At 34.9% G+C, this 18,858-nt stretch overlaps 1 protein-coding gene across 2 annotated transcripts; it reads right to left on the bottom strand.

Moving 5' to 3' along the window:
* Positions 1–1,480: 1,480 nt before the first annotated feature.
* Positions 1,481–18,277, bottom strand: LOC126965517 (ubiquitin-conjugating enzyme E2 W). Of its 2 annotated transcripts, XR_007729548.1 has the most exons (7): positions 18,204–18,277; positions 17,859–17,950; positions 16,355–16,457; positions 6,131–6,286; positions 5,536–5,611; positions 4,458–4,785; positions 1,481–4,288 (listed from the first exon to the last, which is right to left on the bottom strand). XR_007729548.1 is itself a non-coding variant. In XM_050809181.1 (6 exons), exons 1-6 carry the CDS (start codon positions 18,225–18,227, stop codon positions 4,772–4,774), a joined length of 465 nt encoding a protein of 154 aa, XP_050665138.1. In that variant the 5' UTR covers positions 18,228–18,277; the 3' UTR covers positions 1,481–4,771. The 2 variants fall into 2 exon arrangements, 1 of the variants encoding a protein (XP_050665138.1); XM_050809181.1 differs by having other exon boundaries at positions 1,481–4,785.
* Positions 18,278–18,858: the final 581 nt, after the last annotated feature.

Here is an 18,858-nt window from a genome sequence, read left to right as displayed (position 1 = left end):
TATATAGAATCATGTGTGGGCATGCTTTGTGAGCATTCATTTTGTAGTTATCATGCGTAGCTATGCTATAACATAGTTCGTCGTGTTCACTGAATAGCATTGCTTGTGGCGGCATCGATTGCAAATGTGAGAAGGGAACGATAGCTGGTCCATGCGTCAACTCGTGAACGGATGCTGCTTGTGGTGTCAGGTCTACCTGTTATAGTTAATAAATCATTGTAGCTGTGGGATGCAATTAGTAACTATGACAGTAATCATGACCATCATGTTCACAAAGTATCCTTACACAAACAATGAAATTCATTCAATTCAAGCTCTAAAGGTTGATGCATCCAATATACGATAATTTATATTTATGCATTTAATTCTCTATTACTGTTAGAAATGCATTTGATATGTTGTTATTATTCTGTGGCTTTATGCGTCATTGTCACTGTCATTTATCTTGTCACATATATATACGTAATGTACGGTATTATTAATTATTATCGATAAGAATGGCTTCCTTGGTTAGTTAATATAAAATAAAGTTCTGTATTTCCAAATTAATATAGATATTGTTACACTAAAAAGGTGTATTATTTTAACAATTACTTTTCATGAAATAATTTATATTATTTAAACACGATTCATACCCGTATTTAATGCAGCACCGTACAAACTAATTTGTTATGTATACCTATTACAGCCATTGTAAAATACTCTATTTGATTGAAAAGAGTGGCCGTTGAGATTCTTTGTAAGTATGTTCTTCTCACGAGCTCAACTTTTTCCGAACATATGGTAAATTCAGTAATTACAAAGAAATATTTATATTGACTATTCAAAGGCGCTAAGCATATGCCTAATTGAATAAAGTTTATATGACTTTGACAGATACTTGTTTTAGCTACTCTGTAATTAAGCCCATAGCATATTATCTATGGCCCATAGTCGCCGCTTCCTGCCATGTGCCTGGGACATGCCTATTCTCTTTACTTCCAGGGTTCGCACAGAAAATGATTGGCTGATGTAACAAAAAGTTAGTATCAGTCTTAGCAACCATAAAATTCATTATTTGCAAGTATTTAGTTTATATATTTAATCAATTTGTGATGGTAAATGATTGAATTTTATAAGAGATTTCTTGTTATGAAATGTTGCAATGCTCGACTAATTCATGATAATGTATAATAAAGGTGCAATAACAGCTTCAATTTAAAGTACTTATAACAAGCTGACTTTCCTTAAAGACCCGCAGATAATAATACCAAACATTAAGAGACGTGCAAGGTCATTTAGCTTTCGTTTACAGTTTACACAAATGAAGTATTTGCAGGCAGAAAACCTATAAAATCATTTCTGCGATAAAATATCCTTTTTCATTGTTTGAGATACATTATTAAAAATCCAGTCATAGGTTATTTTTCAACAAAGGCGAGTATTCATTTTGTTAAAAGTAGGTACCACAAAAACTAAACAACTTAATAAAAGACACACACAAAGTTATTACAGTTTTTATTTTTCAATAAATAAAGTAAAGGTTACTTATTCCAAATTGTAAACGTTGTGACAATTGTAAAAATTTTTTCGACCCCATGTATCCTAACGGCCGTTCCCAATATACTATCTACAGATAGAGATAAAGTACTACATTCTATTGTTAGTAATTAGCTGTCAATAATCGGAAGATGTCCCGATATACCCGATAAGTCGTTCTTATCGCCTTATATTGGGACGCGTGAATTGAAATTTCCATACAAACTTCTATCGCTGGTAAGCCATACGTCGTCCCATTGACAGACAGCGTGTACGGATAGGGTAAGTAACCGTCGATAAGTTTATTCGGACAGAAAAGTCAACAATAGTTACGATTTTTATCTCAAGTAAGAGATAGACTGAATATTGGGAACGGCCGTTAATGTATAATGGTGAATATCTTTATGTAGTAACTGAAATAAACTTCTAATTTGTTTTCATCCTAATATTAAAAAAAAAAAAACGATCCAACTCGCTTTGTCATTTTTTTCTAACGCAAATCAAAACAATTTTTACGAGCCAATAACACGCGTTCAATTCATAGAGCTTAGATAATTTAAACGTCTAGATAGAGTCACTTGCTGTTAGACAACCGATAAAAAACAAGCCAGGAATATTACTTTGGTGTGCGTGACAAGCTGTCTTACACTCGCGATTTGTATGACACTTTGTGTTCGTGTGCGTGAATTGCTCAAAATAGAGGTTAGCTCTAGTCAATTTTTTTCGACGTTTTCACAGCTGTCATAGTCTATCTAGACGTATAAATGATCAAAGTCATAAACTTATCGCGTGTTTTCAGTTATCGTATCAAAGTATAATATTTATATGCAAAATACGTTGCGTATAGTTAACGATATGGAAGTTATTATATTAACATATTTTATACATACATAGTACTTTTGAACTTAGCTTTAACAGCAAAGACTGGATCGAGATTAGGGTTGCCAACTTTCCAGGAACTAGAGCAATTAATAGTAGGCACAGACTGATGAAAAAGGGTACCCATCACTTGTTTAATTAAAATGTTAATTTCCTACAACAACTTCAATTTACTGTTTAGGCTATGGTCTCATATTTTATGTCGTACGCTGCGTCTGGCGTTAGCGTCAACGTTCAATTCCGTGGCTTCCAACGTCTGGACGCAACGCACAGCGTCGGCGGTCAATACGTCTGGCGTGACGCAGATGGCTCAGTGGCTCGCGAGCGGTCACGTGCGGTAGTGTTTTCGCGATTAATTTTTTCCCAACATTGATGCTTATAAATATTGTTTTTATGCTTCTTGTCACTTTTATCATATGCTGCATTATAAGATTTTACTGATTCAATCAACAACTCGTCTTTTGCTTTATCAAACCTCATCATTTTGTGGGACGCGGGCGACGACCTTCACGCTGCAATAGTTCGAAATGACTAGAGACGCGGCGCACGGTGTTCGGACGCCAAAACGCCAGCGTCGACGTGTGAAAGAGATCACAACAGTACATTTATATAGTAAGCATTGTGACGCAGCGTACGGCATAACGAGACGTCGCGTACGGCGTAAAAAAGGAGACCATAGCCTTACATCAAACTTGTCTTGACTACGTTACAAAACGGCAGATTTCTATGGCGAGTAAATAGAAGGCTTTTTGTTATTTTATTGATTATTTGTACAGTTGGCAACCCTGATCGAGATACTTATCTATCTAGTTCATTAATATACTACCATATACGTATGGCATGATATAACTGAACTGCATCATATAAGTTTACAATAATAATGTCATATAGGTACATAACAAATGAAACACCTTGACACATAATAATTTCGTCACACCCACATTTTACTTTGTTGCTTGATGTTTGTGAGGACGAAATTATAGCCAATAGAAACATCTCAAAGTAGGTTGTTTCCAAACAATGATGATTGTACTTTTTAATTTTTATGTGGTCTAGACAATGTGTTCCTACAAAGTATGGTTAGCGACTGGATGTTACTCTTAATTAACCAGTAGCCAGGGGCGTGCATTGGTTTTCTAGTAAGGTAGGCACTGCGGATGTAACTAGTCGTAGTTGAGCTTTGGAATAAGCAAAGATTGCGTACCGTAGATATTTAGTACCTAGTGTAAGGAAAAATTTTATCAGTGGGTGTTCACAGAAGTTTGGTAATAAAATGAAGGAACCAAATTAAACTAAATTAACTTTATCAATAGTGCTTTATATATTTATGTTCATAACGAGGTAGACACTGCCTAATTGCCTATGTCATATGCACGCCCCTGCCAGTAGCTAGATAGCTATGGGACGAAACTCGCAAGGCCAGAGATGAAACGAAAAGTAAATTGTGTCAACTAACCGATGTTATTTTCGCAGTTCTGCCTAATGATGATAACATTAACACTTCGTCCAGACCCAGTTTTGAAATATTTTACAAATTAACTAAAATCACAAACCATTAACTGCTATATTATATGCACGTGAAAAAAGCCATACAACGACCATCACAAAATATATTCATCTAAATTACACATCTGACTATGTCTAGTAAGCCTTTATCACTATAAATAAGTAAACAAACAATGATTGAATAATTTATTGAACTCTCACCCTATAATTCACACCTCGACTGCACTTTGTGTATCATTGGGTGGGGTATATTCGATCGATGCGTTCAAATTCGAACATAGCAACACAACACAGTCCAGAATATGCGAAAGTTCCATGCGCCGAGCCATAGTTAAAAGAAACATCAAACTGACATTGACAGTTCAAGATGGCGACGAATACACACCTCGACTGAACTTTGTGTAACATTCGATTTGGCGTCTTAGATCAAACCGTTCAATTTCGAACATAGCAACACAACACAGTCCAGAATATGCGAAAGTTCCATGCGCCGAGCCATTGTAAAAAAAAAGTCAATGTGACATTGACAGTTCAAGATGGCGACGAATACACACTCCGACTGCACTTTGTGTGTCATTCGATTTGGCGTCTTCGATCGATGCGTTCAATTTGGAACATAGCAACACAACACAGTCCAGTTTATGTGAAGGCTCCATGCGCCGAGCGACAGTCAAAAGAAACGTCAATTTGACATTGGCAGTTCAAGATGGCGACGTAGTAGCGTAGATAACAATTGGTTGGTAGCACACCCACCGGTTGCGGTTCCGCACCGTCCGTATATACATTTCATGTTAACATATTGTATTGATAACACTTATCACAAGTTGAGATTTTATCGTCCATAGTCGATTTAAACAATGACGTGGCGCTACACTGAATCATCTGTAATTATTTATAAATTAACACCATTATTATTTATTGCACAATATAGGAACTCCATGCTGAATTTAATGAAAGTTGATATAAGTAACCGGCTTTAATAATTACGAGGTTTCTAAATTTTTGGGAGTCCAAATATTAAAGTTCTTATTTTCCTGAGTACGGTATATATCACAGGTTTACCAGTTTACCGCATTTACTAGTGGGAGGCTCCTTTGCACAGGAAGCCGGCTAGATTATGGGCACCACACCGGCGCCTTATATGTATCAACATTACTGTTTCGGTGGAAGGGCGCCGTAGCTAGTGAAATTACTGGGCAAATGAGACTTAAAATCTGATGTCTCAAGGTGACGAGCGCAATTGTAGTGCCGCTCAGAATTTTTTGGGTTTTTCAAGAATCTTGAAATTGTAATGGGTAGGTCACATTAATTACAATATTAGTAGGGATATATTGTGGCGGTCCTCCACAGTGCGGTTTTCAGGGAGCTTTCTTCCACTTTAAGGAAGGTGTACGCGCTTTTTTTGAAGGTACCCATGTCGTATAGTCCCGGAAACACCGCACAAGAAAGCTCATTCCACGCAGCATTATTGTGCATTGCATTTTAGTTGTATAGTGTTTATTCGTATTGTGGAATTAAATTATTCTGTTACTACGGGTTGCTTATAATTGGTCCACAGTTCATATAAGATAGCTAATAACTGTGGGTTTTCCTTATAAATAAATAAATATTTAAATAATAAAAGGTTCTTACCATGATACCACCATTTTGTTTTCTTAGGATTCTTATTACATGTTTTAACATAAAACGAATTGTCCGGCGGTCGTTTCTGTAAATTAAACATTAGATTTTGTTATTATTTTCATTGCAACAATGAATGTGACTTAGGTATATAACTAAAAAACAATAATATGTCTCTAGGCGATGAGTGCAATCGCGCAGAATTTAGTTTTCAATAATCCTTTGTCCTTGTCCTTACGAGTGGGAGGCTCCTTTGCACAGGCTGCCGGCTAGATTATGGGTACCACAGCGCGCCTACTCCTGCCGTGAAGCAATAATGTGTAAACATTATTGTGTTTCGGTCTGTAGGGCGCCGTAGCGAGTGAAATTACTGGTCACATGACACTTAACATCTTATGTCTCAAGGTGACGCGCGCAACTGTAGTGCCACTCAGAATTATTGGGTTTTTCAAGAATCCTGAGCGGCACTGCATTGTAATAGGCAGGGCGTATCAATTACCATCAGCTGAACGTACCTGCTCGTCTCATTCCTTATTTTCATTAAAAAAAAACTCCTACGCTGCGCTGCGTCCCCTTCAAGCAACCATGCCAGGAAGTAAATAGTCACCTTTTCTTTACAGCTACTTAGCATGGAGACGATGGAGAGACAGACGGATTGCACGGAGAGCGCGGGAGACCAGTCGTCCGTGAGGATGGACAGGCAGATGTGGCCGTTGGAGTAGACGTGCGGGTGGACCGGGATATTGTTGCCGATAAACGTCACCTGCGAACAACAGACACGCCTCGTGAAATACATTCAAATACACTTAAAATATAAATAAATAACACTTTATAAATTTGTAACTCAAACAGTCCATTCAAATAAAATTCGAAGTACAAACACTTCTTGAATGTCTCCTCACGAATGCCTCTTACCTGAGAAGAACGGGCGCAAGAAACATGTTACAATAAAACTTCTCATTTAAATATACCGAGGGCGGTCGTTCTGTTCCCAATCTGTAGTTTCATTAATGCACCACTTTTTTTATACAATAAAATAATTTTTTTTTGTTACATAATTACTTACACTATTCCTAGTTTTTGATAAAAATTTCTTTTCTATAAAATATTTTATTAATTATCCATAACGGTTTTTTTAACTATATTTTTTTGCCTGGGGCCATAAATAAATTGCTTATTATCAAGTTCCTGGTAAGACAAATGGCACTGACTAAATAAATTATTAAATTGACATCAGTCCTTGACCAGTGTGCAAAGTTTCGAATTAATGCAACGGTTTTAAGGGTTCAAAACAGAGTGAGCAGACATACATACCAAGCTAATAAAAATGGGACAGACTGTATATTGAAAATTATTGTAATGTTATCAGTTCTTGATAAGTGTGCAAGGTTTTAATTCGTTTCCGTAATTTTAATGGGGTAGGAGATAATCGTGATCAAAGATTCCGTTACACATTACATAGATAGATACAGGTCCAGCTTTTTGTTTTTTCACTCCAGTTACCAGGCACTCAAAAAATTTTGAAAAGTATAAAGGTATAATCCGGTAATATCAGATGTATCCAAGAAAGCTAAAAAAAACTTGGAGAACAATACAGATGATTGGCAGATGAAAAAAAGGAAGGAAGGACGCTAAACATTGACTAGGACAGCTGCTGGACATAGAAGAGTGGAAAAAATTTGGAAGAGATCTTTATCAATAAATTAACAGCTATTCATAGATATTTAGCTACCAATATAACTAAATTGAATCTGAATAAAGGTTTATAATATTATTATTACTATCGCTTAAAACAAACAGAATTTTCTAGAAACTTTCTGGTAACATGCTGGTATGTCAAAACATTACTGTGGACTCAAATTCGTTGCGCGGTGTCTCCACGACGATACGACAAGGGAGTCTTCAAAAAAAGCGCTTTATATATACATCCGCGTATCATGTGACCTGTTCGCTTGATTGTTGCTGGACGAAGATATTCCATAATGTGTACATCCCTTCGCCGAGCTACTAAACCGATTTTGATGAAATTTGGTACAGCGACAGACTAGAGCTTGGGAAAAGTCCATGGTTCCCGCGGGATTTGTGAAAACTGAAATTCAAGTCGATGAGCTACAGTAATTATACCAATAATAGGTTTGGTTTGCCATAGCGATCTTCCTGGACATAAGTTTCATATAACATGTTGGGAACAGGAGCGAAAACGGGAACCGGAACTGGAGTAAGACAAGAGATAATCTTCAATACCAAACATGCTTATTATTTTTAAAAATCCTTTATCTACGCGGACCAAGTCGCGGGCATCAGCTAGTCACTATATAAAAAAGTAAGTAGTACATAAACCCGGAATATAATTTTCAAATTAACTAAATTACAATTGGTATCTTTAAAAAAACGTCATGCGTTACATTGCGGAAAAACAATTTGACTATGTTCAAATTACCCATACCGACATTAAATCTCTTCCTATTGCAAATTATTACTATAATTTTGGATAATTGATAAATCTTATTTCCTCGAAAAACATTTAAATTTATTTTGTTTCTCGTGTTTGCGACCGATTACATTGCTCTGAATAAAGTTAATCACTGGCCTTGTACTTGCAACATGAACCCTGCACTCTACAGAATAGAGTTTACTGTTAAATAGTTGTTCCTTTATACTTTGTGTGATTACGGCCGTTTTCAATTCAAATTTTTTTATTCACAATAGGATTCTAAATCACTTATTGAACGTCAAAAACTACCACCCATTCAAAAGAGACCGCCTCAGATCTGAGAAGAATGGGCGCAAGAAACTCAGTGGGCTTTTTTTTTTAATATAAAAATATGAATTACAATGTTTGTGATATCGTACAATAAACATATATAGTTAAAGAGCCTGTGGGTGTTCACTTTATTCCCAGTCCGTGGTGTCATTAAGAAAATCGTTTATGCTATAGTAACCTTTCCCACACAAACGTTTTTTAACAATTCTTTTAAATTTCGTAACACATTTGTTTTGAACATTTTCTGGAATCATATTGTAGAAGCATATACATCGCCCAACAAAAGACTTACTAACACGACCCAACCGAGTAGTAGACATAACGAGTTTATGTTTGTTCCTCGTGTTAACATTATGAATGTCACAATAACCTATCTATCCTTAGTTTGACTTACTAGAGGTAGACAAATCTATCCTTCTACGCTTACAGTTTACATTTCAATCTATCCTTAGTTTAACTAATATAGACGTAGACAAATCTATCCTTTTACGCTTACTTACATTTCAATAACCTATTGACAGATAGCATTGGACTATATTTATGGATAGATAAGATCTTGTCATTAAACGGGTCGTTTATATAGTCCAATGCTATGTTTTTTAAATTAAGCGTAAAGTTAATGGAGATCTTTGGGTGAGGCTTTTGTCCAGCAGTGGGCGTCCTCCGGCTGATGATGATGATAAAGCATAAAGTTATGAATGATTTTTTAAGAAGTTTTTGCACTGACCCCTCGCTCAGACCCTAGTCTTGACTGACTTTAACACGCATAATGCCTATCTAATTGGCTTGTGTCGCGCATCACAGGGATATTATGCAGGACGATATGTGCATAATTTCGCAGTTACGTATTGTCTTTCCTCATTGGAAAACTTCCACGCGGCTCCCAGACGTGGATAACCACATAATTTCCATATTGGATCTTTTGGTGACAACAACTTCCGAAAAATGAACATCAAAATGGTTTGCAAGAGCATGGCGGCAGTTATTAGGTATTTAACATTAGATCAAAGCTGTTATGAAGTCCCAATCGACGAACAGATAAAACGCCGCAAATGGAGCTGGATAAGCCACACACTCCGGAGGGATCCAGTCCATATAGAGAGTCAAGCCCTCGACTGGAAACGCAAAGTCCATAACGTCCAAAGCAAACCTGACGGCGGACAGTCATCGACGAAGTAAAAGACATCGCAAAGTCCTGGAGTGAAATCAAGAGAGATATTCAGGACAGATCCGGCGATGCACTGTGGATGCCCTCTGCCCCGGCTAGGGGGATACAGGAACTAAAATGAATGAACATAAGATCAAAAAAAGAAATCCCAAGTATGTTTACTATCGTAATATATACGTATTTCAGTGAATGTAACAGAATTTTATTTAGCCCCCTTTAAGTCCCCTGGACTTAGAAAATTAAAAACAAAGAATCGAATTGTAAAATCAATACTTCCCAATTCAAACTATTTGTCCATGATTATTTAATTCCACTACGTGAAAAAATTCTCGATATATTAACCCACACAGATAACTTGCATTGTGTCAATTTAGTGGCTATTGTGAAAATGATATCATAATATTCCAACACAGATAAGGAAACAAAGCGATAACGGTAAATATGGGCGCAATCAATCTTTTTTTTCGTAATTATGGGAGGTGATTGATAACGTTTTAATTTGCATGCGTTTAATATAATCTTGTGTTGTTTCGCCGAACTATGCGTGTATTTAAACAATTTCGTATTTGTCCGCAGAGGGAATTAGTGTTTCTGCCTGTCTATGGAAAAAGCAATATGTAAATTTAAATTCAAATATTTTTCATCACTTATTGAAAGTAAAATACTATCACCCATTCCAAAAAGAATGCCTCAGAAGTCCTGAGAATAATGGGCGCAACAAACTCAGCGGGCTTTTTTTTCATCCAAAAATATGTTTATAAAGAAATATTGTACAATTAAACTTATTATTTAAAAGCTTGAGGGCGGTTGCTCCATTCTCAATCTGTGGCATCTTTAAAGCAATTATCAGTACCACGATTAAGGCTGAGATATTTTGAAGGATCGCGGACATACCCGTACAGTAGCTGTTAGTAGATAATCTATATATATAAAAATGAATTGCTGCTCGTTAGTCTCGCTAAAACTCGAGAACGGCGGGACCGATTTGGCAAATTTAGGTCTTGAATTATTTGTGGAAGTCCAGGGAAGGTTTGAAAGGTTTGAATAAACATGAAAATCCCCGTTTTTATATAAAAACAACAATTTTGTTTTCTGAATGACAGGGGACACGTCGGAGGTCGTTAAATAAAAATAATAGTTTAAAATGAATAACTAATTAGAATTTATATATCTTTCTAACTTTCTGAGGAGGTAAAAAATAAACTTCCTTAAAACACGGGTAACATAACTGTTGCAACATTGTTGCTGGTTACTCCGTGTGACCTATTTGAAGTGGAGTGAACCAATGTCGCATTAGTTTCGGACAAAACGAATGTTTGGTACAAGCCGGGGATGATAAATGACGGCGTCATGACCCGACAAACCCTCTAAGGGATTTGGGGGATTATTGGGGATCGGTGAGCCTTTCTTAATTATCACTGTGAAGGGATTTCAAACTAACAGGCTTTAAGTAATACTTGATAGTGGACTGTAATAAATATTTTAGAGATTTACCAGATGTTGAACAGGGTTTCGGTAAAAGTAACACATAATATACCAATACTTTTTAAAAACCCAAAATGATATTATTACGGGATTGTAAATATGCAGTTTTTTGTACTGGATAGTAACATATTTTAAAATATTTTTTTTAACCTATCTAAAATTATAGTACCTAATAGTACTGTGCTGTTTATTAATGAAAGTGTATTAATAAGGTATTTTAATAGGGAGGATATACCTAGGAGGGAATCGTGATCTCAAGGTTATAGCGATTTATGAATGAAATTGTGAATTGTACGAATACACAAACAAACAATTATCGAAATCAGATTTAATATTGTCGTACGATAAGTTTTTGATACTGAATATTTTTTTTCTCATAATTGTATTCGGTAATGGTAACTGATAAACTTTTTGATAATTTTTATTTTTTTTATTATTTATTGTTATTTATAACGTAACAAAGAACAATGGCGAACCTCCATACAAATTTTTGTTAACTTCTTCTTGAGCGTATTAGTATGAAAAATATGTAATAATATAGAGCTTGTATTGCTGAGTTGATTGACGCTAAGAATAAGACTGTAGAAAGTCTACAAATAAATATATTTCAGTTTGAAGTTTTTGAGGTTAGCACTGACCAAATAGCATCTTATGAAATAAAACAAAATATACACAGTATTTTTACATGTATAATAATCTATAGAGTATATAGAAGCCACCAGGCGATTTGGAACACCAAAACCTATTTAATAAATCATGTGAGGAATGATATATTGAAATATTCTTGTCTTAGTATTTTGTAATCTCTTTTGAAATATCCATTGCATTGGGTGGTGGAAGTGTCACCACCCATCTGCAAATGGTAACACAACGACTTTGATTGGCTTGAGCTGTTGTCAACTGGTGTTCACCTTATAACAGTGATTCTGGCATAAATGCTCTATAGCCATAGTTTTCTAATAAACTGATACTATCTCTGAATCCCCTATCTAATATAAAAGCGTCACCATTTATTAAATACAACGTTAGAGCAGAATTCTCATGATAAAATAAATTATTCATAATGTCGTCATGTCAAAAAATTAACACGGAAAATAACCAGGAAATACACAAAAGAACGCGCGCCAACTATGAACTAACAAACACAAATGACATGACAGTGACAAGACATTAAGAGCTAATATTATTTTTCTTGGTGGTCTGCAGCTTGGTGAGTGGTAGTTAATATGCGTTCGTGCCATTTTTATTGTATTTTTGAAGGCTTATCATATAGGAAATCAAAGCATTAGTATGCAAGACAGACAAAGTAATTTTAAGTAAGTAACAGGATAGATATAATAAGTAACTCTACTTGGTCTAAAGACATAAGTCCAAGCCAAAATAGATAAATACTGACATTTCAATTACAGTCAAACGCTCATTAGAGTAATAGTATTCTGTGGTCAAATGGCTGCTTCTTAAGAAAAAGACATTTGAGATCCTTTTTTTAATTGAGTTTTTTCCCTGACTTAACCAGGATTAAATAGAAGTCTGAAAAATCTTATGAATTTATAATATGTAAATTCGTAATAGTGACGTTTTAATACGCGAAATAATTAACTCAACAATTATTTCGCCATTGTTATTTACATTAATATATCAGTAATCCAAAAATCCAGAAGATTTGTCGGTTGATTATTAATAATTGTTGCTTAGATTTTTCTAGACAAAAAAGATTTTTTTTGAAATAAGCTGATATTTTGATGGGTGAATTTTCGATTGAGGTTTCTTTTTCGATATTTGAGAAAAAATAAATATTTCAATTCTAATAAATAACAGTGCATTTGGGCCATGGAAAGGTAAATTTTCACCAAATTTCGTGAACAAAAAAAAAAAGGTTTTGGAAAAGATAAAAAATCAAAAACTTGGTTTTTTGAATGTTTTACATAAATTTTGAGGTTATCTAAAAAAATTGTAAACACAAAAGTTGTAGATCTTTTTATTACCTACAACTTTGCTATTTGACTTTTTTCCATAGGGCTTGCAGTTTTTCCGGAAATCGAGATAAACCGTTTTTACCTTAAAACTCCCCCCCTTTTCCACTTCCCGACCTCAGATCGCCTGTAATTTATTTACCTTTCATTTTTGTTATATTCTCTACTGTTTCCAATGGGTTTCATCCTACTATTATTTTTTTCGCTTTCTATCTTTTTCAAAGGCTTCAACACTGTTCTACTATTGGTAATAGAATTTTTAAAATCAGATCAATAGCTCCAAAGATTAAAACCCCACTTCACAAACTTGACCTCGTATTGTATTGCAAATTATCTGAATAATCTACGTTCAATACGTATCTCAAGCCGGTGATAACACAATCAGCTGACGTTATCTCACCCTCTTGTAATTCTGCGCGAGTAGGAAGTAGTTGCGATCATGCAAGCTGGTAATTATGTTGAGGAAACGTTGCGCGGCGCATACTCAATAATTAAAAAATACGTAATAGAGGCAATTTTACAATTGTTATTGTAACACCATATTTAAAACATTGTGTTCGGTTTAATTAATTGTATAACAAAGATATAAAGGGAGAGAACTATAAGAAACTCATTCATACCAAATATTCAAATTTAGATTTTGGCTCTATTATTGGCTTTTACATATTCGCAATAAAAATAATTCATACAATGTGCCAGGGCGGAGTACTTAATTTGTATGGCAAAATAATGTTTGCCGGGTTCCCCGGACACTCCTATTATTATAAGATAGTACCTAGACGACCAAGCCTTTCTCGGATTTTTAAGAAGGTACAAAACTTAAACAAAAGCAAAACTAATAGGACATCTGAATTTGAACCGGGGTCATCTGCTTTCCGGATTACGCAATGTCCGATCTGAGCTATTATAGTCTTCTATTACATTTTTTTTGAAATTGAAACCTAGCTAGATCGATTTCTCGCCCCGAAACTACCTGTATACTAAATTTCATTAAAATAATTGGAGCCGTTTCCGAGATCCAGATTATATATATTATAAATATATACAAGAATTGCTCGTTTAAAGATTTTAAGATATTTAAGCAAACCAAAAAGGACCATAGACCCAAGTAGCTGTGCCATTGCCATTCCACTGCAGTTCAGCCACAGTCTCTCACCTACAAACAACCTACACCTGAAAGACACCTAAATGTCTCTAGCTATAGACAGTCGAAAGAAGCAGTTTCTGCACTCACCCAAAGTGACATATCCACTTATGGGCCTAAACAGAAACAATATCCTAATTATGGTTGGCACCCTGACGGGTTACACATCACTACACAAGGACCTTTTCCAGACTGTCCTAAGGGGAGTGGGTCTCTGTTTGAGGATGAACAACCTCTCATGTAATCCTGGAATGTTGGTAGCGCTGTCGATATTAATACAAAATTTGTGCTGCAGAAGAGGGTTATTCGCGCTATTTATAACCAAGGCACTAAGGAATCATTGAGGGCAAAATTCAAAGAATTTAACATCTTGACTGTTGCTTCTCATAAGCACATAAGTGAATTTGCGAGAAATTGTCATAACCATACACCAGGAACAGACATAAGCTTATTATAATGCCTACTACTCGGCTAAGTCGAGTTAGCAAGTCTTTTGTGGGGCGATGTGCTTTTACAACAGGATCCCAGAAAAGTTCAAAACAAAAGTATTACGTTATTCAAAAGAATTGTTAAAAAACGTTTGTGTGGTAAGGGTTACTATAACATAAATGACTTTCATAATGATACCACAGATTGGGAATGGAGCGACCGCCCTCAGGTTATCAAATAATAAGTTGAATTGTACAATGTTACTTTAATTGTAAAACATATTTTTATGAAAAAAAAATCCCGCTGAGTTTGTTGCGCCCATTCTTCTCAGGCCTGAGGCATTCATTTTGGAATGAGTGGTAGTTTTTTTGACTTTGAATAAGTGATGTCACATCTTATTTTGAATAAAAATATTTGAATTTGAAAATTTGTGCAGGGAAGTGCAACTAATGGGAGAAACTTAGAGAATACTAGGTCGCTCAGGGAAGTCTGCGAACACCCCAAGAGCGTTCTGAACTTCTGGAAGAAGCTCATTGGAATTAATGACCACTGCACGCAAAATGGACACAATAAACCCTTTTACCATACCATACCAAGACTAAGTATTTTGTCTTAGTGACAAGGACATTTGCGATGCCTCAGAATTTTAAGTTCAATCAAGAATCCCGAGTGGCACTGCATTATATCACTTTACATCAGATGAAAATCTTACTTTTCTCATCATATTTCCTCATTAAAAAAAGAACACAAATAAAATTTGAAAAACACAATTTTATGAACGATGCGGGATCCGAACCCACGACCGCCGGCGTTCCGTGCCGTTGCTCTTAACCACTGAGCTAACCGTTCGATTACCGCCTCGTTATAAAACTCTGTTTGCTTTGTTCAACTCTCAGGTTGTGGCTTCATCTACAGGATCTACTTTACAGTTGATAACCTGCTCAACCCCAATAATTTCATATTAGGAAATTGACTTGAGATGACGCTCTTGTAAATCTAAACAATTTGTTGTTTTTTTTTTTAAGTGATAACCCTCACTTTTAGGATTAATACACAAATAAATTTTGAAAAACAAAAATTTATGAACGATGCGGGATTCGAACCCACGACCTCCGGCGTTCCGTGCCGGTGCTCTTAACCACTGAGCTAACCGTTCGATTACCGCCTCGTTATAAAATTCTGTTTGCTTTGTTCAACTCAACAAGAAGTGAGGGTTATCACTTTAAAAAAAAACAACAAATTGTTTAAAAAAAGAACATTATACCAGCTGCTATATACTATTCTTCTCATGGAATAAGAATACAAATTAATGTAAGGGCCACCTCATGGTAAGTAAATCATATTCTATTGCAATACCAGAAGAATCCGCTGTGTGTACACACAAACATAGGCCCCATCGATTGTTTCAGCATATGATTTAAATTATTAGAAATTCTTTGATTGTCAATCAATTAAAATGTAACAATGAAGTAAGTCATTCCTGCAAAGTGTGGGCGCAAACAACTTACATAACTTAAGTAGGTATTTTGGATGATTTTTTTTATATGGATTGACTCAGTTTCATAAGGATCATATCATTGTATTGCAACAAAAAAATAATAAAAACGTGAGCAGCAAAAGTTAGCAAAATCTATTTAAATGATTTCTTAATAAGATTAAAGCCCATAAGATTTAAAAGTCATTGCAATCATAAAATTTGATGAGGAAATATAGAAGTGTTTGGATTACCATAATAAACACCATACAGAAATAATGTATAGGTTATATTACAGTAAAACCTTTAAAATGTACTATTCATTACATACAACATGAACAAAATAAATATGCTCAGTTTAATTATTAATTTTGTTAATTTAAAAATAACTTACCTCAGGAGAGTCGAATGGGTATTTATTTGTAAATTTAAACTGCAAAACAAATTTTTCACCCTCATATAATGTGCCAGGAACACCCTCCATATGCACAGTCCACCTGCAAAGATAATTAAAATTAACTCTCATGTTTTTTAAGAGTACATCAATTTTATGGTTTTAACATGAGAAAATATTATACAGCTACTCTATTAAGAATACCATAATACAACTCCAATCATGTCTCCTGTGGGAGGCTCCTTTGCACAGGATGCCGGGGCCTATTTCTTCCATGAAGCAGGAATGTGTAAGCATTACTGTGTTTCAGTCTGAAGGGCGCCATAGCTAGTGAAATTACTGGGCTAATGAGACTTAACACCTTATGTCTCAAGGTGACAAGCGCATTTGTAGTGCTACTCAGAATTTTTGGGGTTTTCCAAGAATCCTGAGTGGCACTGCATTGTAATGGGCAGGGTGTATCAATTACCATCAGCTGAATGTCCTGCTTGTGTCTTCCCTATTCACATTTAAAAAAAAAAGTCTCACTTCACCCATCACCTGGAAGCCCTGTATGCTATTACAGATGAAAGAGGAAGAATTTCCATGGATGGCAATGATTGTGTCAATTATTGAATGTCTAAAGTACTATAACTGTACTAATGATGCTGTAGTTCAGTAATGTGACTAGAAAATAATTTAACTATTTTATGAGAATTAATGATCACACTGGAATCACAATTATGATAAAGAAAATATCAAATAATAAATCTAAAATTAAAATAGTACCTATACATTCAGTAATCTTTTGAAATCTAATATATAAAATTCTCATGTTGCCATGTTTTCAGTTGCAACTCCTTCGAAACAGCTTGACAGATTCTCATGAAATTTTGAGTGCATATTGGGTAGGTCTGAGAATCAGACATCTATTTTTCATCCCCCTAAATGTTAAGGGTGGTCCACGGCAATTTTTTTTTTTGACATTTATTTTTAGATTTGTTTGATTATGATTAAAAAATACATACAGCTTCAAATTTTCACCCATCTTCGATCAACAGCTACTTTTGTATCGTGATTTTAATATCAGCAATACAACTTTTGCTGGGTCAGCTAGAATGCAATAAGAAGTAGTTTCCATGCGAAAAACATATTGATTGCTCTAAATTGATTATTTTGTGACTCTTATCTCTTGACTTAATTATTTCTACTTTGATGTAGGTATCAACATTGTTTTAAAATTTGTGGATTATTATTTCATCCAAAAGTAATCTAAAGCTCTTAATGTTTTGTCAGGGTTTTATTAATAATAATATATAAATAATGTGTTAACGAACATGTACCATGAGATATTCATAATAACTGTAGGTACTTCTTATTTTATTTAAGTAAGACATTCTAATGATATAATGATTTACAAGTAACGAGTAAAACTGATATACCATCTGTAATATGAGAGACTACCAATATAATTATTTGTTAAACTTTTACAATACAAATAAATAACAATAAATGGGTCGCTTACAGCGTAAGATTTTGGCTGGCTTGATCTCCGTCAACAGTAACACCTGGCGGTGGCTCTTTCATTAGAGACATAAGTTCTTTCTGTAGTCTTCGCTGCAACATTATTGATTATAATTTATCTTTAAGCCACACTAAGTAATGTATATAAAAATAAATGCACTAAAAACAACAATACGAAAGTTATCTAGTCAGAACTGTCACTAAAGTCACGTTTCTTAATTTCATTCCAAAGTATGCACACAAAAAATCACGCAGTATTACAAAGTCGGTCTCTCTCAGCAGCCATGCACTAACAAATGAAAATATTTTCAAGGCGTGTTGATAAATTTCTCATTAATTTACAAACCTCAGACGGGGACATAGCCGCCATTACACCAATTCAATTTACTAATGTTGCCACATGATATGTCATCACAAAAGTTAAAACATAATGATGATAGAGTATCGCAATTATAGATACCGATTATTGATAGGTGTTACTGCAATAACTACTCATTTTAAGGATAAAGAGATTCAACTCATAATCATTACATAATTTTTTAACTTGATATACATACAAACACATAATTATTTAATTCGATATATATAAAATGATTAGGCTTAACTTAATTGAAAGGCGTTGAACTATTTGGTTTAATAAGTGTTGGTATTGACGTTCATGGCCTGGGTAGAATCTCGAGATTTGCTTGGTGGGTCCTTTGATTTATCACAAGCATTTGATTGTGCATAACATAACACATTAGATAATTTATTGCTACGTCTATATAGACAGTGACAGCTGCGAACACATAGAAAAAAATAGTGGCAAAATGTTAACCACTACTTACAGCTACGCTCACACACTAAAATAATTAACAATCGCGAGTTTTGGAAATAGCTGTCATGCACACTAATTTAACAAACCTGGCCTGTTGTCACTTGTTGCTTAACAGCTAGAGGCTCTCTCTAGTTTAAGAAATCACAAAACTTCGCCATTACGGAAATATAAGTACTTATAGCAT

This window comes from Leptidea sinapis, chromosome 1, assembly GCF_905404315.1.
Source record: "Leptidea sinapis chromosome 1, ilLepSina1.1, whole genome shotgun sequence".
Taxonomy (NCBI): Eukaryota; Metazoa; Arthropoda; class Insecta; order Lepidoptera; family Pieridae; genus Leptidea; species Leptidea sinapis.
The sequence above is the reverse complement of the archived record's forward strand: the minus strand, read 5'-3'. Positions and strand labels throughout refer to the sequence as shown.

What these genes read in the sequence shown, in the direction of transcription:
- LOC126965517 (XM_050809181.1), bottom strand. Translation starts at nt 18,227, where the DNA reads ATGGCGGCTATGTCCCCGTCTGAG. An exon ending in CGGCTATGTCCCCGTCTGAG is followed by an intron (nt 17,951 to 18,203) that starts GTTTGTAAATTA and finishes ATAATGTTGCAG; the next exon opens with CGAAGACTACAGAAAGAACT. An exon ending in ACCCATTCGACTCTCCTGAG is followed by an intron (nt 6,287 to 16,354) that starts GTAAGTTATTTT and finishes TGTTGTTCGCAG; the next exon opens with GTGACGTTTATCGGCAACAA.